The sequence below is a fragment of the Hippoglossus hippoglossus genome, chromosome 10 (assembly GCF_009819705.1).
Source record: "Hippoglossus hippoglossus isolate fHipHip1 chromosome 10, fHipHip1.pri, whole genome shotgun sequence".
NCBI lineage: Eukaryota > Metazoa > Chordata > Actinopteri > Pleuronectiformes > Pleuronectidae > Hippoglossus > Hippoglossus hippoglossus.
In genome coordinates, this window is record NC_047160.1 from 24065280 (window position 1) to 24088934 (window position 23655).

The following is a 23655-nucleotide window of genomic DNA, read 5'->3' on the forward strand; positions in this document are numbered from 1 at the left end:
CCGATATGGCGATAACAGTGTTTACGACTGTCTGGTGCGTAGGTGGCCGTCATTCACACAGAAAACCAGAGAAGTCAGTGCTGAATAAATTGTTCCAACCTTAAAACAACATCCAGCTAAATAAATGTGTTGACGGAGGTTATGTGTTCACCCTTGTCTGTTTGATTTTTTGGGGGTTGTAGGTTTGTTTGTGAGCTTGATTAGACAAAAGCAACTGAACGATATGATCACATAAACCTGGTGGAAGGATGTGGAATGAGTCAGAGAAGAACCCGTCAGATGTTGATGCATATCCCGATCAGGTAATTCAGGAATTCTTCTCTTTGTCTTTGACATTGAGAGATTTCACCATTTCCCCCGGGAATAATTCAAGGATCTTGATATTTAAAAAATCTGGTATATTTAGGCAACTGATATCAATAAGTGTGTAGCATTTGGTGCAGCTTTATTGTATTTCTCAGGTAATAGATGGTGACGGCCCTCATTTTGAAAATGTTTTTAGCCTGGAACCAGACTGACCAGCTACAAGATGAATCGTGACCAAGAAACATTTGATTCAGAGCGAAAGGTAATATTGGAAAACGGAAAAAAAGGTAAAGGTACAAGACTGGGTACATAATTATTTTAAGAGGGAAGGATCCACACATCCCATAAATCGTGTTTTCCTCATCTATAAAAAAACGTTGGATTTTAGAAACAAGTATCATGGTTACTCTGTGGTAGACAGCATCACATTTACAGTTGTGGTAAACATTTCCATGGTAACACCAACTCCACAAACCATATAAGTCGCTGTTACACCTGAGGATTATGGGTAGTGTTGCACTTCTCCTTGGCATCGTGGTTAAAACATGTTTGTCTGAAAATAAAGTTGACAGCGGACTTGTGGCCTCTTGAGATCATAACATTGTTTCACAATCTCGTAGCTTGTTGTACGTCTACCTCGGATGGTTAAAATATTATGGCTGATAATTGAAATCTCTATTCAGAAAATGAACAGGATTTTTACTTCTTGGACTCGACTGCCGAACTGTCCTCCTGCAGCTGTCAGCTACCGAATCAAACTGCAGCGTCTTGTTTGCTGTGACCGATCATGTCAGTCTCGCTCAAGTTGTTGTTCACGTTGTGCAAGAATGAAGCAGCTTGAGTCCTCGGTGAAGGTGTTCCACTGAAATCGCTGGAACAAAAACATAAACACAACTTGTGTTTCACTTGGCGTCTGCACAACTTGTACTTTCTCCAGCGCTCTCATTCTAATTTGAGCTGGCATCGCTCTCCGTACCTTTATTTATCCAGAGAGGGTTTTTTGCTGAGCACAATTGCAGTTTTTCGGCGACGCCTCGCTTCACGTTCACACATGGGAGCTGCAGTCATCAGTTTTTATGTATAAAGAGAAATGAAGGTATTGCTCTGTCCTTTTGATACACTCTGATGCTATCTTACCTTTGGGTGGTTATGAAACGTTCATGTGTAATCATCGCTAAATCCCACGAGGCTAACTACCTCTCTAAAATCATAAAGCATTATTGCATAGTTTCATAACGGTGACAAACACTGTGAGGAAAGAGAGGCAAGAAAAAAAACCCAGAAAGGTCTGTCATCTTTTCAAAAAGTCACAATATCATTTAATATAAAACACCTTTAAATTGAACATAATGAGGAATCTTTGATCAGCAGTTCCACCAATCCACTACCACGTGACCGCTGCGGTCGGCGAGGAGCTCGGCCTCGACGGCAGCCGACTCCAGCGGTACTTTCCGAGTGCACACAGAAAAGGGTTGAAACATGCATTTACTACATTGTACAAAGTCGAAAAGCGAAAAAACAGGAGGTCTCTTTTTTATTTTTTGCCATTCGTGGCAGAAACGTCTCTGCCGCCTCGTGAGGGATCCAGAGGCAAAAGAGGGGACAGTCTTGATAGGTGGGCATGTACAGAGGTGTCCATTTGTTTCCCGGCACTTAGGGGTAAAGTGCCCTCCTCTCTTTTAGACCGTCAGCTGAAGGGAAAGCGGAAACTTGGTGTAAGGCAGGAGAATGACTCAACACATTTTAGAAAGTTAAGGTAACAGCTGTTTAATCTGTGACAACCAGCGATGCCAGTGCGGCTGCGGAGCTGTGAGGTCCACAGACAGTGTTTTGTAGCTCTGGGCAGAAACAGATAGCTGCTCTCTCTCTCTCTCTCTCTCTCTCTCTCTCTCTCTCTCTCTCTCTCTCTCTCTCTCTCTCTCTCTCTCTCTCTCTCTCTCTCTCTCTCCCTCTCTCTCTCTCTCTCTCTCTCTCTCTCTCTCTCTCTCTCTCTCTCTCTCTCTCTCTCTCCCTCTCTCTCTCCCTCTCTCTACACCATGTTGCTGGTAACGATCAATGACTGAGGAAGCACGACGTCCATTCAAATACTTTCCTGTATCTATAACAATCCCATAATGCTGCTGTGCTATTTTGTCCATTCTTACTGCTGTCAACTTGATACAGACATTTCATTCCCTGCTTCTTTCCCCTCTCTCTTTTTCTCTGTGTCCTACACACACACACACACACACACACACACAGACACACACACACGCACACACACATGCTCACACTACAGATGCCACGGAGGTGAGGGAGGTCACCTTATTGTCATCTGCCCAGGGCTGCAGGTTCTGCAGGGCGTAGAGCGAGGAGTTGTGCAGGCAGAGTGGGTCCGGCTGCAGAGGCTGGCTCAACGTCTTCTGGAAGGCTTCCTGCTGAAGCTGCAGCATCAGCCGGTTGGCCTGCTGCCGTTCTGCCTCTCGCTCCTCTGCAGTCTGTCTCCTGGGCGGGAGGGGGGGGGGGGGAGGGACAAAAAGAGAGACGAACATTTAGGACCTGTGTGGTGTTCATTTTCATGGGGGGAATCAATTATTGCTACATCCAGCAGAACTGTTTTCAGAGTTTGTCTCATATCATTTCATTTCTTTTCCCAGTAGATGAGTGGTTCCTGACCTGGAGTTCAGGACCCAGTGTCAACCGGCTAGTCTCTAGTTTGGCATTTTGTCCAGCGCCATTTTGGTTTTATAAAACCTTAAGTAACCGTGTTTGGAGGAGTGGGGGGGGGGGGGTGGACATTGGACGGGATAAGCTGTCAATCACAAACATCAAGCTGTGATGAAGACTTTAAACTATCGACACCATGAACTCATGGTGTTATTTGACGTTATAAATCAAATGAGAGGTTGAATAATTTTCAGTGTAGTCACCCGCTGGTCATTTGAGAGAATACAGGGTTCAGGGGTTTCCACATCGGCTTCTGAGGGTCAGAGGCTTTGACATTTTCGGAGAAGAAGTAGTAGAGTAGAGAAGAAACAGTAGAGAAGAAACATGTTTTTCTTGCAAATTAGTGAATAGTTTTACTCCATCACGCCTTTAAACAACCGGTGAACACATGCCGCCAGTAACAGGGAGTCCTAATTATAAATCATTTACTTTTTAATGAGCCACAAGGAGACTGTCCTCAAAAACGAGCTTCTGGGAGAAGCTTGTTATGACCCATAGTTACATTTTATTGTATGACCTCTAGTGTCCATTGTAATCATGGCCCCAGAAGTGAAGCCGAATCATCTTGATAGCCCCCTGGTGGCTGGCTGCAGTATAGGTCATAAATCACGGACCAAACAAAAAAAGTAAAATTTCACGTTGAAATACATTTTTTCAAATCTGGTTTGTGTCATTTGAGGCAAAGTGTTCATTTGTCCCTGTAAGTTTGGTTTACATGAGTTATTTGATGCTATAAAAACAGACTGAGACGTCATGATTGACAGCTGAGACTGACTCGTGATTGGTCAAGTGCTTGTGTCTGCAGGGCCTCATTATCGGGGCTTCACTCCACGATCACCGCTGCAGAGACTCAGGCTTCATGTTACGTGAAAAGGACAAGATGGCAGCACCTGTATCTGGGATAATTGGGCTTTGTTTTTGTAAAATGGAGGAAGAGGAGACGCGTCGTCCGTCTTTATTCACAGTCGATGGCTTTAAACATGTTATTTCAACCAGATCTTTTACACAACCTGACCAAACTGTGACCATTTCTTAAGCTTAACCACATGTTAATGATTGTAACCATGACGATAAAGGAGGCACTCCTGCATTATATTGGAGCAAAGGGTGAAATGTCCTGTATGGACGTTGAGGTCGGAGATTTTTTAGACGACAAACCAAAAAGAGGACAGGTTGTTAATCTCTGCATTTGAGTATGAGACTGATATGAGACTTTGTTTTACTGAATCAATCTTTATTAAGTAAAAATGCTGACAGTAAAATATCTTAACATAGATTTTAAACGCTATGATAAAGTCCAACTGTCAATATAAATAACTAACAGCACAATAATGTTTAAAGCTGCAACGTGCAGCTGTTTAGAGTAAAAAATAACAAGAAATAAAAAGGATGTTGTGTTTTTTAATGGTTATTAATGGAAGCACAGAAACCAATAAAGAAATCAAACAAATAGAAGCGGATCAAAAAGCTAAATCTCAAACAGAATCCACAATGAAACCTGTTCCTGTGTAAATGCTCTGTGTTTACTGCGTGTTTATTGAACACCTGCGCCGCTTCACTTCGGCCCCGGGGCTATGTGACAGCTGATCAGCTTGAGTGACAGGTGCTGGCGAGGGAACGTGACTAACGCAGGGGGAGGAGGAACGGGACACTTCCTGCCTCAAGGTGAAAAGTTACATCTGTTTGTTTTTTCTTTTCTTCTCGGCGCTCGCAGCACATGTTAACAGTAACGTACACCCTGTGTGTGGTGTCAGCGAAAAAAGAGAAGCACAGATGGGTGATTTTCCCAAGATGCAAAAGGTATAAATAAAGAACTGAGATAATAATCGTAGGAGAGAAAAGGAAAAACACGTCAAACTGTGCTTCTATTGTGATTAGAAGCAGATGAAATGCCTCTATTGTACATAAATAGTTTTTCTAATTTACTTTCTTCCCGCTAATTACATTGTTCTCTGTTTTGCGTGACAAGAAAAAATCTGCGTCAACATCATAGAACGAACATATATATTATAAATTAGCCCCTTTTTGAAATTATGTCGACGTCGCTATAATAAAACAAATCGCAATAAGCAAACAGCTGCTGTCAAAGTCAACAACAACGTACAAATTGGCAGGAAAGAAATCGCAGGCGAGCACACCTTCTCAAACAAGTCTTTCATACACGCCGACCTCGCATCCATTAGCCACACATTATTGTTAACAGCATTATCATAATCTCATTGGCTGCCTGTTGATTCGATCATCCTCTTGTTACTAGCGTAGTCGTCACGCAAAGACATCCCTCATGCTCGTCCTATCAGGTGCACACCGCAGGGAGAGGCATAAATCTCTGCTAAACTGGAGGGGGATCTGAAAAGCGTGTTAAACCGATTCCCTGGTTACTCATGCGACATGTCATTCAGTCCCGGATCCAGAGAAATCATAACTAATACGTCTCGTAGAGGAAAATCTTGTTTTTTTAAAAACACTACAGGCTGGGATTGGTGTTATTTTACGTTTTTTAGAGGAGTTACCAAACCAAATCTCAATGTTACTGTGTATTTAAGACAATGAATTAACCTCTAAATGTTAAATAGACAAAAACACAGTTCGGTTTTAAGTGATTTCTGTCCGCATGAGATTCAAAACTAATTATAAAAAGCTTTAGGATCATTTAAGCATTAAAACCCTTTATGTAATTTAGTTGGTAATGTGCCTTTGAATCATGCGTCCTGGTCCTTTAACTAAGGGCAGGGCATCGTAATCTGATTTCCTCCTCATTTACGTCCAAATGGCCATAAACAAGAGTTAGAATGGAGTTAAGCAGTGTGTGTGTGTGTGTGTGTGTGTGTGTGTGTGTGTGTGTGTGTGTGTGTGTGTGTGGTTGTGTGTGTGTCTATGGACTTGGCAGTCAATTCCTCCTGTGAGTGTTCCAGTATTGCTTTGGACAGCAGTTTTCTAAAAGGCCTTTCAGGAGGCTCACAAGTGATTGTGCTTGGTCAAGCGAACTGGCCTCGACTGGCAGCTACGCTAAGCAAAATAGGTGTCGTGTTGGTGCGACGCCCCGGATGCTTCAGCTGTCGACCATCTTACTCCATTGAGCGTTTTGGGACCGCGAGCAAAACAGTGACACTTTCACTGCTGTCGATTTATGGCACAAGAAAAAACTCTGAAGAATCCACCGAAGCCTGTTTGTTGTGCTTAAGTCAAACATGTGGGGAGACACACAAAAATGCGCTTTTGAATTGATCCTTACCGCCATTTTGTCCGTCTGTTCTGAAACCAGGTCTTGACTTGTGCGTCTGTCATCTTCAGGGCCTTGGCCAAGGTGGCGCGCTCGGCCGACGCCAGGTACTTCTGGCGGTGGAAGCGTTTCTCCAGCTCGCAGATCTGCACCCGGCTGAAGGAGGTGCGAGGCTTTTTCCTCTTGGGCGGCGTCCGGTTCTGGTAAGGGTGGCCGATACGACGGGTCACGGAGAAAGGCGAGAGGGCAGCTGAAAAACAGGGGATTTATTAGACTAATAGACAGTTTGGTTTAGTTATTCATTAAACACTGTGTATGTGGTGGATTAGAGCTTTAAACATTATTCATATACGTTAGTATCATCAATAATGTCACTGAAAGTAATTGAGGTGTTTGGACCTAAAAGGTTGAAGATTAATGTCCGTTCATGTTCCTGGTTATTTCCATTTCTAGCCTGCAATGATCTGTGCTTCTGGAGAATAAACTTATTTCCCCTGAGCCTTTCTATGTAAACGCTCCTGTGATAAACACCCTTTCCGTTTTGTCCAGGCCCTTGTTTGGATAAAATTATTGTCCAGTTCGTCTTAATTTCTGGAAAAAGCCAGCAGTGGTTTGTTTGTAAGAGAAGAAGGTCAATGTGATTACAACTACAAATCTCCTGCCAGGGTTTGAGAACCAAACACCACGATGAGTTGTACAGTCAGGACGTCAAAGGAAAAGACAAGAGGGACGTTTAGAAAGCTGGAACATCTGAGATAGGTTCAACTCAGAGTTAGATGATAAATCGACCTCTTATACTTTAAAAATCATTATTAAAGTCGCAATAAACGAGAGGGATGCAGTCAAAAATCATGTGTGACACAAATGGGTGAGGTGAGGGAGGTGGTTGAGAGGGGGAAGGGAAGCGGGGGGGGGGGGGGTTGACTCACCTGGGCAAGCCCCCTTTGGGAAAGGATAGTCTGCTAGGAGGCCACTGCCGTCTCGCAGGTGAGCGAGCTCGGGGTAATAGCATTTAGCTAACGTCTCCACAGTGCTCCAGACAGGGACCCTGCCGATGTCTCCCTTGGGGAGATGACAGAGGGACCCGACCCCCGGCCCCCCTGTGGCCTCTCCAATTCGGCTCTCCTCTGCCTGCTCCCCTAAAGGAAAGGGACACACAGTAAGGTCCCACATCTGGAGCACAACAGCAGCAGCAGCAGCAGCAGCAGCAGCAGCGGCGGCCGCCACCGCCGCCGCCGCCGCCGCCGGGCAGGCACCGACGCTAAGCAGCTAATCACATGAAGGAGGCCTGAATGATGAACAGAGTCGGCTTTAATGTTATTTACCGCTGGTCTCTTAAGTTAGCATTTGGAGAGGCTAGGCTACAAAATGAGATATCGTCCATTTGGAAAGAATAAGTGACAACTGCAGGGTTACAAAGATGAATAATCAGAAACAGGCAGTGAGGGTCATCTGATGACAATGTGATGAAGGTCAAAACATGATTTAAACCCACTGCGATGATGTTAAACCTCTGGAAACAACGTCAATAGTAATATCACAGACTTTCATCCTCACAACGTGAACAGTAAAGAGTATTTTGTTATTCAGGGGGAATTAAATTCAAACACACAACGGTCAGACATTTGTTATTAAAGCTTGTTCATGTATTATTATAACTGCTGCTTTGTCATTGTGTCTTTTCAAAATGAGATATCGTCATTTGGAAGTGACAACTAGCACAGTTACAAAGATAAATCAAGCACATACAAGTCGGCCAATCAGAAACAGGCAATAAGGGTCATCTGATGATGATTTAAAAGTCGCTGCAATGATGTAAACGCTCTGAAAACAAAGTCAATAAGAGTCGTTTTCTGTGATTTAGGAGGAATTAAATTCAAACATTTAAAATTTTTGCACAAAATATCTTCCATACAACATCAAACATTTATTATTAAAGTTTGCAGCAATAATCCAGATAGTTACTGGTCTTATATAACAATTGCTGCTTTGTCATTGTGCCTTTTCAGAACGTATTAATTGCACACAGACACAGTATGAATCCACGTTTATGGTTTTCTCCTCTCTGAGCCTCGCCTGCCCGGTGGTTCACTTTCACATATCACTGTATCTGGGTATTAATAACAACTTATCTTCTGCATCATAAAATATCTATGAATCCTGTCTATTTTGTCAGCCATGGGTAAACAGAAGATCGATAAGTGTAACCAGATCGTTTTTGGCCATAGATCCACTCCCCGGCCACATTCTCAACTTGAAGCCGAATGGAAATCCACCAAAGAAAAAAAACGGTTCCTCTCTGTCTGTGTGTGTCTCTGTGTTGTTCCTCCCCAGCAAGCTGTCGAGCCTGCTGTCTTACAGGGTGTTGATTTGTTTTGGTTTTGTCAGAAAAGCTCACCAGGAGCCAAAATGAATATGAAAAACATCTGCATAGGTGTCCCCTGAGGGCCACGTGCTGCTGCTGCCTCTGCTGCTGCTGCTCTCAGAGTTTCAGCGATCTGAAAATTCATTTGCCACCACGACGATGACAATTTGGATGGGAAATGGAACACGAGGCTATTATGCGCTCGGCGGTCGTTTCCAGGGAGCTGCCGACATCCCCGGATGGTGCTGAACGCGAGCGGCAAATTGAGGCGTACACAAGCAAATGATTTGTGTCGTAAAGACAAATAGCTGCAATGTGCTGTTTACAGTAGAGGTCACATTACGTTACCTGATTGGAAATAAGCAACGTGGATTTAATTTTAATTGTCTTTTGTCTTCTGCTGCTCATTAATATTATTACTCTCCTAATAGTGTTATTACATTATTATCAGATTTCACATTATATGTTGCTCTAAAGCTCATTAATAGTAAAAAAAATGCATATTAACAGACATCTATGACAGATCCAATTCATTGGCTGGCCCATATGTTTGTGGATATGCATCAATATGAAAACTTATATTTTAAGGAATAATCAACATGTCAAAAATATGTTTATTTTCTATATTATTTTGAATATATTCTGTTAATTATAATAAACTGTAAAATACCAAACCTTGTCATTTGGTTTGATCTTAGGAATCCTTGCCAATTCTTTTATGTACAGTATATAATGCCCAAATTCATCAGTATTGGTATATTTTCACTCCCTAATATCTGTATCGGCACTGGAACCTAAAAATTCACATCGGTCAGACTTGAATCTATATTTACACATAAGTTTATAAAGTGACAACAGCTGTATAACTGCAGCAGCTCTCCAGCCCTCAGTCGTGACCTTTCTGCTCTGCACGTTTTCAAATCTCCTGCTCAGATTCTTGTGGCGACCTCTCTATGGTGTTCCTGTCATGTATATATATATATATACATTTAAACACAGTCATAGTTATTTTCGGATGACTTCTCATTGCCCCAAACACGATGTGCAGCCTCACGGGTTCCGTGCTGAGAGCCAGCAGGCCTGCTGTGGCTCCCAGCGGCAGGTCGAGTGGAATAAATACTGCATTACACGGCTATTTCAGGCCATCTGCAGGCGGACTAATGGACCAGGCACATACGAGCACGTTCAGAGGCAACATGCAGCAGGAACCTGCAGCTGCAGCTTCACTTTATGTGCAAAACTCTGATCGATATCCAGAGGACAGTACGGATACTGCAGCAGTCACGTTTAATGTTGTGACTTGAGGTGTAAGACTGAGACTGTCCATTCAGGAATCATGCATCAGGTTTACTTCTTGCCATTATTACTGTAAACTGCTGTTTGTGTATATACCTGTATATAGAACCACAATGATTTAAATACTGAGCTTGATTTTAAAGCAGCATCCAAATTAAAACCCTGCTCCTGCATCAGACCATATTTCTGCATATACATGTGTTGTAATTGTATTTTCAGCTGCTTTGTCATTAGACCTTTTCAAAAAGAGATATTCTCCATTTGTCACCACATCAGTCATTGAACAGTATGAATCATAGTCAAATATAGTATTCTTATAATATATAATATATTTATATAAAGGACTCTTCTGTCTTTACCTTCCACTATAAAAAAAATACCCAGCAACACATTATTATATAGGTATAATAAAATACTACAATACTAGAGGTACAGAGGAGAATTAAGAAAAACACCAAAAAGGTCAGACCTCTTTAAATTTCATAATAAAAGTCCACATTAAAATATCACAGGCAGCTTATGGAGCACATGTGTCATTGCAAGGATGATAAATTACATATTGTTCCTGCAGACACTAAATCCAGCTAAATAAAGAAACTGCTTCTTACATCAGCCCTGAGTATTTTCTGTAAAATGCCCATAATGAAATAACACTTAAATATGTTTCTTGACTATTAATAGTTTTCCTGAGCAGCGTGGAAAACAGTTAAACAGCTAATGGAGGAGAGGAGACATTCACAGGCTACCGGACAATTAAATGTGTTTAAAAAATAAATGACAAATAAAGTGGAAAATAATAAAAAAAACTGCCAAAAATGCTGCAAATAAAAAAAACATCACCTGAGTTTTTCTTCACCTCCACGAATTGAAGAAGGTAAAAGTGCTGTAATACTAAATCTGCTGCCCGGATAATACAATTTAACATAAGCATATCAAAAAAAATAAAATGCCACCGTGGAGAATATGTTTCCCATAATAAAACCACTTATACTTAATAACACTTCTCGGTGACAGCGCCTCCCTTCCCCTCTGCGGATATTACCTCGGTAGCAATCTAATAAATATATCCGTGAAGGATTCTAAAGGGGATATTGAAATATAACATGAACATATATTGCTATTTATTACACTATACGGGACACACGGGCGGGCACGCGCAGTGTGGTGTCACAGCAGGGGGAGCAGGGGCACGTGCCGGCGCGAGGGCACGAGCGGAAATAAAATCGCGTTGTTCTGCTTCCGACGCCATAAAAACTCAAACTGAGATTTAATGCGCAAAACCACAGCTTTAATTAGGTTTTTATCGCTGCTGGGCGACATGATGCCAAGATTATTACATTAAACTTCGACATTATCGTCATCATTATTAGACCATAATGATATAAATGATATTATTATTATTATTAGTCGTATTATTATAATTAATAATGGTACTTTGAATAAAGTCCAGCTGAATGAAACAGCCTCCTATCACTAAAGTTGCTAATGGCCTCTCTGATATGACCTAGTTTATCATTAATAAATATAAATACGTGCTTCTCCTCACCACGACTTCATTATTTAAAACATTTTATGAACGTTTCTTTTTTATTGATTGATATATTAGAATTGTAAATCATAATAAAACCGACTTCATCTTTTCCTTTCATTTTATTCAAAGTCCTTACCGAGCACAGAGCTCTGCTTTGAAATAGGACTATAGCCAAAACTTTAGTAATAATAACTACACTGTGGTGGATTGGAAATTATTACAAAAGTCATAATAAATTCCAAAGTAAAAGATAAAGTCACATTTATTTATCTTTAAAACACGGAGAGCAAACGTGGCAAAAAAGAAAAATCATGCAAATCAATTAAGTTGAATGGAAATACATCTTTTAAATGATATTTTTGCTTTATTTGCTTTAGTTAAATATTCTAAGGTTAATCAGTTGCAATAAACATTTTGAGTGTTGAATGATACTACTACTTCTATTACTATACTACTACTAATACTACTACTACTACTACTACTTATTATTATTATTATTAATAATAATAATAATAATAATAATAATAATAATAATAATTAGCAGCGACGTTTGGGATAATAATAAATAAAATAAAATTTAAATTAATGCATTTAAGTCCATGCGTAAAAACAGAGGGGAGTTACTGAACATGAGCTCTGTGGAAAACATGTCCTATTTTTAGTTGTGGATCAAAGTGATGCCATTAACGCCAAAATCTAAATCCGCCGATAAAACCTCCTGTGATGTAAAACATGAATTCAGGCCATAAGCACCAGAGAGAGGATAAGAAAAATGTAAAATAACATAAAAACTAAGAACACGTGCATGTTCGCTGAGATCTTTCAGAAACGTGCTCAGCTGTTTTATTCTCCTCTGGTTTCACGAAGAGAAAAACAAGAAGCAGAGACAAACGGTTCAAATGTTCCTCTGCCCATCAGGACAGATGAGAGTCGATTTGATTTACGGCCTTTTATAGAAAACAGAGCAGGCTAATTCTGGACTGAGTGTGTGCATGAGTGTGCGTGTGTGTGTGTGTGCGTGAGAGAGAGAGAGTGTGTGTGTGTGTGTCTGTGTGTGTGTGTGTGAGAGAGTGTGTGTGTGTGTGTGTGTGTGTGTGTGTGTGTGTGTGTGTGTGTGTGTGTGTGTGTGTGTGTGTGTGAGCTGCAGATCTTTGGCTGATCAATACAGTGGAAAGATATAAGCTGCGAAATAATTACAGCGACACAAAGCTGAGAGAAATTAAACGAGAGGCCCTCGGTGACTATGAGTAAAATTGATAAGCCTATTTACACTGTATCTTTTTGCAGTTGACATATCGTCCCCCAGTATTTAATAATTAATCGGTTAGAAGGAACGGAATAGTGAATATTTAATGTGTACAGAGGGTGGGGGAGGAGTGTGTGTGTGTGTGTGTGAAGTGTGTGTACCGTGGAGTGTGTGTTCGTGAAGTGTGTGTGTGAGGTAGAGTGTGTACGTGTATGTGAAGTGTGTGCAGTGTGGAGTGTGTATGTGAAGTGTGTGTCTGTGGAGTGTGTGCACATGAAGTGTGTGTGTGCATCTTCAAAACGATGAGGTCATGAGAATATAAAAATGTGGAGCACCCCCCCCCCCCCCCCCCCCCCCCTTCTCCTCCAAAATATGAATAAATAAAACCAAACATTGTGGTCCAACTTAAAATAAAGACAACAATAATATAATATAATATAATAATATGTCTGATAACATTGTACTGTTATGTTCTAAGTTATTTCACCACAGGTCTTTATTTGAATTGATGCCTTCTGAGGGAAATATGATGAGGTTGTGTTGCCAGGGACAACAGATGGAAATGTGCATTTGGGGCTTTTGGGCCACAGAAACAAATTATTAATAATCTACATTAAAATCAATGTGTTCTGTCCCCATAAAAATACAAAATTATTGAACAAAGATGTTTTTTATATGTATTTTTTGTGTTTGTTTGGTTTTACAGCAAAGACACAAAAGCACATGTATAATAATAATTGATAAAAATACTATGAATGAGTTTATACAAAACATTATGCATGTAACTAATTAAAGTGGGATTATGTGACGACAGTAGAAACATACTGTTTTGTGAAAATATCTAACTATGCAAATTTCTGTAGTTATGTTTATTTCTAATTTGTCATGTTTTTGTTATTTCTTTACATAAAAATAGTAAATAAAAATCTGAAGTTGATTTAAAGGAATTAAATTAAGTATATTTACAGTCTATGAAGCCATTGCTTTTTATTATTGTTTTAATACAGTTAATTTATTAACTAATATATGCTGCTGGTGGTTTTTTGCAACCTTTTCAAATTTACAGAGAAATAATGACTTATTTTACACAATATAGAAAAAAAACCTAAACTAAAATGTATTTAACAAGCTGTGTAATTGTCCACTATAATAATAATAATAACAATAACAATAGACTTGAACGTGTCATTCGCTGTTACAGTTATGACTCATCTTCCTCTTTCTCGATTGCTTCACAGAAGAAAAGAAAAACCATTCATCCTCATGAAAAAAAAAAAGAAACCAGGGGAACGTCGTTATCCGTCATCTGCTGTAAATGGAGAGTGATGGTCCAATACTGATTCATCAGCATGTCCATGTCAATTTCTGCACTCGTTCATCAGGCTGCCCTTCCAGCATAACACAAGTGACTCTGTTGTGTGTGTGTGTGTGTGTGTGTTTGTGTGTCTGTGCATGAAGCATTCGTTCTAGATTACAAACCCTACATGTGAAATCACCACGCTCCAGTCTGTCCCGTTCAGGCCCCAAGTTCAACTCAACCGTCCAGGAGCCACTTTTCAAAAGCAAACGTCAGGAGGATCAGAATATCACAAATTGAACCTGCTCTGTCACGAGGAACATTTCACTCTAATCACTCATCGTCGTTCTAATCTGTGCGTAATCTGTGCGTAAAACGCATGAAGAAGGTTACTCCTCTGGCCAACATCTGTATTAAGGACAAACACTGATCATGCAGCTGTTGCAGGAGGAAACTTTCACTGTACCTGTTAGTCTGTCCTTGGCGAACCTCCTGCTGCTCTCCATCCACGGGAAGGTGAAGTTGGCCGCATTCCCCATCCCCATCCCGGGCACCGAGGGGATGCCGGGTCCGATGCCCGGCGGATGCCCTGAGGGGGGCGGATGCGGCGCGGCAGCCACGGAGGGCGGCGGCGGCGGCATGGGTCTGTGCGCCGGCACCCGGATCACCCCGCCGGCGCCACCGCCCGAGTTCACGTTAACGTTCATGTTCATGTTCATGCTGACGTTCATGTTCATGTTGACGTTGTAGGAGCCGGCCAGACCCGCCGCCGCCGCCATGGAGCAGGCCGGGTTGTAGACGCTGTTGTACCCGTTGCTGTAGACGTTGGGGGCCAGCGCGTAATCCGGGTCGCCGTTGGTCCGGTTGGGCAGCATGCAGCCGCTGGACTGGTCCGAGCTGTTCAGGATCTGGTCGATCCCGAAGCTGATGGGCTCATGCTGCTGCTGGTGCGTCTGGTTCACCTCCTCGATCCCGGTGTGCTCCATAGTTCTGTCGGTTTTACGCGCGTGTCAGTATATTCACAGATGTGTGTTTGTAATCTGGCAATGCACGCCTTGGAGGGGAAAGAAATCACTGTTTGTGTGTTTGCTGCAGAACTGTGCCGTTGTTTCTGTTTTCAAGCATCGAACACAGGCCTCTTCTACTCCCAGGAAACCAATAACGAGTCCGGCGCGGTCCAAAATCTGCCCATTACTTCTGTCCAGCAGCAGCATCGGGTGTTCCCTAAATTAAATGCCTATCCGTCGGGCTAAAAAAGAGCGTATCCATCTTTCACAGCGCGTTCTCTCCCCGTGAACTACACACAAGGAAACCTAACAACAAGGGGGTGGGGGGGGGGGGGAACAACAGAGGATTATCCGGAGTACTTACAGACAACAAACATCCCTGCTGTGGGTTTTTTTTTTAGGAGGGGGACGCGGTTCTCTGGAGAGACTCGACGCGCTTTGTTCGCTTTGCTCTGGCTGAGACCATCCGTGCGCAGGGGCCACGGCAGGATGCCCGCGGGCTCGTCGCATCAGAGGCAGAAAACCAGAGAAACCAGGAGACGCTGGGAAACGCGGCGCTGACCTCGCAGGGCTGGATGTTAATTGGAGGTGAGAGCGTTGTGCCGAATGGAGGAGCGCGATTCAGCAGGTGAGACAACCCTCTGCGTAAAAGCTGCCATTCGGTCATCCAGCCAAACCTCCCTCCCTCTCTCTCTCTCCCCCTCCCTCCCTCCCTCCCTCCCTGCTGGTAGGACAGTTGTTTTGCTCCGATGTCTTAAAGAAACAGCAGCTTCTTTTTTTCTCTCTCGTTCTTTTCTGCAGCTTTTCAGGAGGTTTCGTGCGTTTTAGTGGATCTGAGGCCTGAGACCAATCTTTTTATAACGCGTTTCACCTCAATGCATCATCTCGGTTATCGACAAATCTCACTTTTATATCAATTTCACAGTTTTGGTCTCGTGTTGAAATCGTATATTCATTAAAGTTGTATGTTCATAGGCTACATGATTTATTAATGGACTTATTACCACTAATGTACATGTGACTTGGCCTCTGTCGTTTGCTGTGGGATTATTAGAAAGCCAGATATTGACTCTGTAGGAAAAACCGATTAGCCTTCACACACTGCCCATTGAAAAACTGACCATTGAAGAATATATATTCATACATGTATAATGATAATAAGTCATGAATAAATTATATATATAGTGTTGTATATTAAAATAACGTGGTTTCATGTGCAGGACCATTTACTAAAAACATTAAAAACTAATTTACACCATTCCTCGTGTCAGTTGTGACATATTTGTACTGAAAAGACACAAATCTATTATTATTATTATTATTGGTATTATTATTATTATTATTATTATTATTATTATTATTATTATTAGTATTAGTAGTATTAGTAGTAATAGTAGTAGTAGTAGTAGTAGTATTTTTATTAATATATTTATTGGGATTGTTGTTATTACTATTATTATAATTAGAAGTAGTAGTAGTAGTAGTAGTAGTAGTAGTAGTAGTAGTAGTAGTAGTATGAGTAGAAGTATTTTGTGTTTAGCAAGTTTATGATTGAAATAATGACTGATTTTGATATTTGTGTGATATTTATTTTATTCTCCATCTGGTCTGACTCTTGCTGAGTTTCTGTATTTTTTGTCTTGTTGTTTTCTGGGGGTTTTCTTGGTGTAAAGCACAGACCCGGTGCGGTGTTCTGGTTCGGAGCCTCACGTGCAGGCCTCCGGAGAACCCTCCACTTGATGAGCTCCGGTTTGGGATCCCTCTGCCGCACAAGATGAAGGCTCCGTGCTGCTGGACGTGGTTCGGTTCAGAGCCTGACAGCAGGTGAGGCACCTGAAGGCAGCGAAGCCCAGTGTCTGTGCAATTAAAGGATGCCACACACTCGCCCTGCACACCAGGGGCCCCCACGGAGCTCGAGCGAGGTGGCCCCCGGAGTCTCGTGGCACCCGAGACCACGCACCGATATCTCGGATGGAGACGATCCCGCAGGAGGATGAACGGTTTCCCCTTGTTCTTAAAGGCGGGTTACGTCAGTAGTACAGTACAGATAATACCAGACATGATCCAGGCGTGCGTGTGCGTATCCGCGTGTGTGCGCGCGCCAGACTGAAGCAATAAGCTGTTGCACTGTTACGCACAATGAAGCAATAAATCCAGTGATATTGACGGGAAGTGTGCAGCGTATAAAGGCCTGATTTAAACCCACTGGATAGATAGAGAGAGAGATAGATAGAGAGATAGATAGATAGATAGATAGATAGATAGATAGATAGATAGATAGAGAGATAGATAGATAGATAGATAGATAGATAGATAGATAGATAGATAGATGGATGGATGGATGGATGGATGGATGGATGGATGGATGGATAATTAAACAGATGGACAGCAACTGGAGTCAGATCCAGATGTGAACCACGGATTGTTTAACCTCTTCGCGCCCGGAGCGACGACGCGCGTCGCCGGGGTCTCAATTCAATAAAGGTGAAAAATGGCTCATAATAAAAGCGCGACACGGGGAAAAACGAATTTAATATATCACCGTTTTATTACGCACTTATTTCACTTTCTGTGCGAATAAAGATATCTCTCAACTGCACGAGGTGGCTAGAGGGAAGCATAAAAATCAATTGTGTGAATTCAGGGCCATATCAATAACGGTGCGGGGACGGGAGTGTGCGCGGCTGCTATTAAGGCCTGTTTATATTTGCGCGTTGCAGGGAAATGAATAGGGACGAGAGGACGCGCCGAGCCGCGGATCAGTTTACTGACAACGTAATTGGCCGTTTATGCAAAACCGTGAAGATGTACGAGCAGGAAGCGGAGACACAACGCGAGGGAGGCTCTGCAGGGCAGCACGTCTCTGAGAGGGAGATGTCAGCTGCTCGGCTGCTGCACATAACCACTGTAACCTGTTTACACCGGGACAGGCAGGGAGCACACACCGGGTCTACACACGTGCACACCAACAGGAATATGAGTCTATAGATGGTTGTGTTGATGTGTTGTGTTGTTATATTCTGTCGTGCTCCCAAAATCTGGGAGGTTTCATGGGTTTCTGGTTTTTATTTTTGCTCTTGGAAAAAACACTGTGTGGTACAGTTTGAAAAGTGCTATGTAATAAAATGGTATTATTCTATTTATTATTAATAATAAGAAATAACTGCAGGGTTTTAGTATAACACAACACACAGCTATCTGTCTTATTGTACTGAGCTGCACTTTCCACCATAACTTATATTTATATTTGTCATAATCCTACTTGTTGATGACATTATGTATTCCCTTTGTATTCCCCAACATGGAAGACATTACATTAATTTGCTTATTACTATTTTATTTATTTAAAGGTCAAAAGAAAACTGGTTTAAGTTTTAAATTGTGTGTTTAAAGTTTATTTATGTATGTGAATAGTTTGGAGTCACATGGTTTTAAAAAGTGTCCTGAGCTGCAGCTTCAAACCAACTGTGCATTAATTCACTATAAGCAGGTAAAGTGTTTATTATGTATAAATATATATACTTCTATAGATGTGAAAGTAAAATATTCCTTTGCCAACACAATCTGAATGTGTCTTTACCAGTTTTCACTTCAACAGTTTTATTACTATTTTAGATTTGCTCAATTTGCTGTTTCAGGTTATTTCTTATATTTGTACCCAGGACTGGAAACATTGTTTTTTAAATTACCCAACATGTGATATTTCTCTTTAAAATGTCCGTGTTGAATTTTGGTCTAAACTAAAAATAACTCTTCCAGGTCACATCGCGAGGCACATGTCGTGCTCGTGCGAGGCGAGGCCCTGCATGTGCATGATGGGAGGATCTCTGGCAACAATGCTGTTCAGCTGAAAACCTCCAATCATCAGGAGCAATATCCCAGTTGTCTTCATCGAGACTGACAACCGGAGCTTCGACTCACTGACGCGCAGAGTTTCTCGTTTCATTATTCTCAACAGTTGAGGATGTTCACAGCGACGAGCCTCTGTTATCCTGCAGCATCGTGAGGATTAGAATTAGTTTGGAGGAGTTATCTGATTTCTAACGTGCAGACTCCTTCAATGGATCTAAAAAAAAACTACAACAGTGTAGTTTGGAGTTTTGGTGCAAGTGATGTTCAATTAATTCAATTTCTGATCAGAAAAAAATCCCATTGTTCAATGATTTCTCATCAGATATATCCTTTTTTCAAAATAAAAGTATTTATTTCCCTTTTCCACCAGCAGATAGAGCCACCAAAAATTATTTAGTCACATAATATTCAGCTAAAATGTGATTTAAACAGCCTAATGCACCAGTTAAATGCACATTCACATCATTCTGATAAGAGAGACACTATTTCTACATGTAATGAGACGACTCAGTTTGAACCACCACTCTTCCTCTTGCTCTAAACGCTTGTTGAAGTGTCTTCATTAGCTTTTTGCTCGGTTTCCCCACATCCCTCTGTCTGCTGCCGCGGCTGCAATCACCCGCTTCTCCCATCAGGATCATTAAGATTTTATCTGATGAGCTAAAGCTGCAGAATGGAGGAGGATTTAAATTGTTATTATTTTTTAAATAAAGATCTCTGACTTACTCTGGGCTGCTACAATAAAACCGGTTATAATAACGGAGCGACGAGAGGTCCATACATACTGTATGTGCGGGATTTAAACGCAAACATGACACGAGGCTGTGCTGGATCGTAATCAGCAATTTTACTAATGCAATAAAAAGCCATTGCCAATTAAGGTAGAAGAGGGGGGTACACACACACACACACACACACACACGCACACACACACGCACTGTCTCAATATGAAAGCCCCTCGCTGACTTTGCCCAAAGGCGTTGTCTATGGTTGCCGGCTGTGCGTGATGAATCGTTATCTCCAGGCAACGCTGCTCGTCTGGGTAATAAAGTACCAGCAAAGCGGGGACAAAAGGAATTTGTCACAGTTGCCTCCCCGATATATTAGTGACCTACCGGTCGCTTTAGCTTTCATTGGGGGCGAGAGGGTGGTGGTGAGGGGGGGGGGGGGGGGGGAGCCTGCACACCAGATTAAAATGAAAAGAGAAAAAAATCACAGAGGGAGAAAATGGAAAGGTGCGGATGTAATGTTAAGTAATGAGCCAGGAGAGGTTCGGTTCAGAGGCAATTTAAAAACAAAAAGAAGCGTGCAGACCTCCTGCAGGGCCGACGAATGCATCACACTACTTCTTAAAAAAGGCCCAACACTCAGTGCTTGCTGCCACGTAACACACAGTTAATGGTCGCGCAGAGCTACTGGCGATTTGGATCCGTTTTACGCACAGCTTTTACGCACGGTGCGCAAAGCCAATAGGAACCGTGACTACAGACAACTTGAATTAATCAAACATATAATCAGTCATGTCTTCACTGGTTTATAAGCCTATTACAGGATGTTTATGTTATCCTAAGGATTTTAATTGTTCTTCCCAAAAGTGTAGGATAATGTAAAATTAATAAACATATTAAAGATTACTTACAGACACAATTTCTACATAGTATTATACAGTTATGTGTATATATGTATTAACCTACAGGGGATTGGAGAGCTAGATTGTTTCCACAAATTAGTAAATACCACAAATTAAAGTAGTTTTCTTGACTTAAGCAAAACTACAACATCATCATTAATAAACTTGTAGTATAAGAAGTAAAACTCTCCTTATGTAAAACGCCCCCTTTCCAAATACATGTGTAGTATTATTTATAAAGTGTGAAAATAGTAAGTACCTGAAAATGAAGTACAGTGTTTAGGTTTGTTGTGTCATCAGCTTGTGTTAAACCTGTTATTGGTCACTGGGGTTTTTCCACATTCACGCTCAGTTACTGTTTCTGCTCGAAGACGTGACGATGCAAAAATCCATCAATCAATCAATGTTACTTTCGATTTCCCCCACAAGTTGTCGACAGGAGCTCTGGCCTGAATCTGACTCGTAGACTAAACATTTCACTGATTCACGCGCATCGACAGAAACATCCTCACGCGGTTAAACTCCCGCAGAAGCTGTCATCTCGCTGTGCGCGGACTCGTTCACGTGCTTTCCTTTGAAAAACACTTCTGACAGCAGGGGCGTCCGATAATGGATGTCTACCCGCTAAGTTGTCCGATAACGGACTCGTTTGCATTGGCAGCTGAACTGATCCCAGATCCTGCAGGAGAGAGGAAAACTGCTGGTGCCATCCAGGATGTGGAAGTTTATTGTGACGAGGCCTGTCATCGATGAACCCCTGACCTCCCCCACCTCACCCACAACCTCACCCCCCTGTTTGACTCTCCTGCCATAATGTTGAATGTCACAAAATACACCCAGAAAACATCCAACCCACAAACAAAACCCATATGTTTCTGTCTTATGCTTTATTATACGTTCATTTATTCTCCAACATCTCTTTTCAGGGATTTCAGAAACACTCCAGCTCCATCTTCCCCCTGAAAAATGTGTCTGCAGGTCTATTTTTTCCTCACTTTATTCATCCCCTGCTCGATAAACACTTTTAATTTAATATTTTCTGAGCAGTTTTATGTCCCGACATAAAAGTCTAAACACTACCTGAACGAAAATAATAATAATAATGGGGCTTTTAAATGAGATTCACTCCAGGGCCGGACGATACGACCGAGAACAGAATCTAAATAAAGATTTATTTCATGTTTGAAGACAGATTTTGGCTCCTGAGTGAAGCTCGTGGTTTTAAACTCTTCTTCATGAGCAGAGAACGACAAACACTTGACAAACAACAAACCATTCTGAGGTAGAACAATTATGCACAATGCACAATATATTGATTCATACTGAGCCTGTCATATATTTGCTATTCATGAAAATTATACTATGATAAGTACCGATGTTGATATAATCTATAAAATGTGGTGTAATTTTCTTAACGTCAATGGTTCCCAGAGACATGACCTGTACGTGCACGTCCTTTAATCCATTAGAAATCAATGGTGTAAACCAAACAACCCATTTTGCGATGTATAAAATCAGTTATTGACCATTTAAGTTATTCTACGGTCACGTGACCTCTTACTGAAGCAGATAGAGTCACTGACACACTCTTCTCGTAAAATAACCCTGTGTTGATGCAGTCACCACAATTTCATGGTACTGACGTAAAAATATCTTTATCGAGCTGCCAGCTTGAAGACTCACGTTATGATCTTGTAGACGTGGTTTTGGTTTTTAATGGTTCAAGTGCATCAGATCAATTTTCAGAGCGTGGCTGTGATGCAGGAAGCGTTCCGAGGCACAAGCTTTTTACTTAAAATAAGTGTTTTCTGGTTCTGTAAACAGAAATAAGTACATTTCACGGTTATGCAGCTGTTTTCCCGCATGTTTACTCGACACCTTCATAACCCTGATGAGGGCACAGAGGCCAAAAACTGTTAGGAAACAACCAGGAGAGAAACAGACGTTAACTCGGCTTCTGTCTCGACACGTTTACGCTCGCTGGCGTTTACACTCGTTGAATTCACCATCATAATCGGAACGAGGTCCTGTGAAGGTATAAAAACAATTTGGTGGTTTGACAGACACAGTTAAAAGGAGTCACACATGTAGTTTAATCAAACCACAATCTAGAGATATTGATCAAGACAAATAAATTTGATATAAAACTGAGAATCTCCTCCTCAGTTCTTAAATAAATCCTTGAACCGCCGTTTCCAGCCAGTAACTCTGGAAAATGTCCAACACTTTCCGTTTGTCCTGATAAGACACGTTCACAACAACAGGAACATGTCGGGAACATTCAGTTGAGGCGTGGAGCCTGCAGGGGGCAGGACATGACGTATAAATTCTTCGGGGGGGGGACACTGGTTGCTATCGCCAAGAACTCTTGAATCTTGTTGTCCTCTTCCGGGTCAACATCTTCATCCTCTATGTGTCTGGCTCCTGTTTTTAATTCCTGAGACATTTGCATTATTCCAATTTGGCATCAACACACCCACTCGCTCGATTTTCATTTTCCTGATTTTTGTCCGGCCTTCCAGGTCATGGCCACCACACATTTGCGAATGTAACAGAAGTGAACCCTTGAATCTTGTTCTTTGGTGAACTTTGACATTTACGACTCTCGTCTGAATTCACATGTAAACTCACGGAAAGGTCCGGAGCAGCTGACTGGGACATTTGTGTTCTCACATAGAACCCCTCCAGAAAAATTCAGGAAAATACCTTGGAGCTCAGTGCAGGTCTGACAGCAGCTACATCCTGCAGAACCAATTTTCTTGAGAGTGTGAACAACCACCAGGGTTCTGTGTTTTAAGGAAGCACCACTTTATATTGTTGAACCTTTGTATTCTCAGAGTGTGGATCCTCCACATGCACCACAGAAACCCTTTAGAAGAACCTTTGTGCTGGCCCGGGACCCTTTTTACTCAGAGTGTGGAATTACATTATTCTGCATTTGGAGGGTTCAGTCCTTGACTCTTCGCTTCGCCCCGGGGGAAAACCTGGCGCCTCCTGCCCGGATCAGACGACTCGCAACTGGACGGAGAGGAGGAGGAGGAGGAGGCGGAGAGGGTGAGAGGGAGGAAGAGAGGGAGGAAGAGAGGAGGAGGAGGGGGGGGGGGGGGAGCAAAAAGAGTGAAAAAAGAAAAGGAGAAATCTCTGAAATGCAGGCGAAGGACTGGGATGGATGGAGGGATGGAGTCATGCACAGGCC

At 41.9% G+C, this 23655-nt stretch overlaps 1 protein-coding gene across 3 annotated transcripts; it reads right to left on the minus strand.

The window, feature by feature from the left end:
- Positions 1–1600: 1600 nt before the first annotated feature.
- tlx2 (T cell leukemia homeobox 2) lies at positions 1601–15706 on the minus strand. Of its 3 annotated transcripts, XM_034598576.1 has the most exons (5): positions 14437–15695; positions 7165–7374; positions 6248–6485; positions 2610–2790; positions 1601–1997 (listed from the first exon to the last, which is right to left on the minus strand). In XM_034598576.1, exons 1-5 carry the CDS (start codon positions 14954–14956, stop codon positions 1986–1988), a joined length of 1161 nt encoding a protein of 386 aa, XP_034454467.1. In that variant the 5' UTR covers positions 14957–15695; the 3' UTR covers positions 1601–1985. The 3 variants fall into 3 exon arrangements, with proteins under 3 accessions (XP_034454467.1, XP_034454468.1, XP_034454466.1); XM_034598575.1 differs by lacking the exon at positions 1601–1997 and having other exon boundaries at positions 2275–2790; positions 14437–15698; XM_034598577.1 differs by lacking the exons at positions 1601–1997; positions 7165–7374 and having other exon boundaries at positions 2273–2790; positions 14437–15706.
- Between the last annotated feature and the right edge of the window lie 7949 nt (positions 15707–23655).

Bases quoted from the DNA above. Each gene is read 5' to 3' on its own strand.
- tlx2 (XM_034598575.1), bottom strand. From the start codon at position 14,956: ATGGAGCACACCGGGATCGAGGAGGTGAACCAGACGCACCAGCAGCAG. The intron at 6,486-7,164 runs GTGAGTCAACCC...CCTGTTTTTCAG, and splicing joins CCCAAAGGGGGCTTGCCCAG to CTGCCCTCTCGCCTTTCTCC. The intron at 2,791-6,247 runs GTAAGGATCAAT...CCTCCCGCCCAG, and splicing joins AACAGACGGACAAAATGGCG to GAGACAGACTGCAGAGGAGC.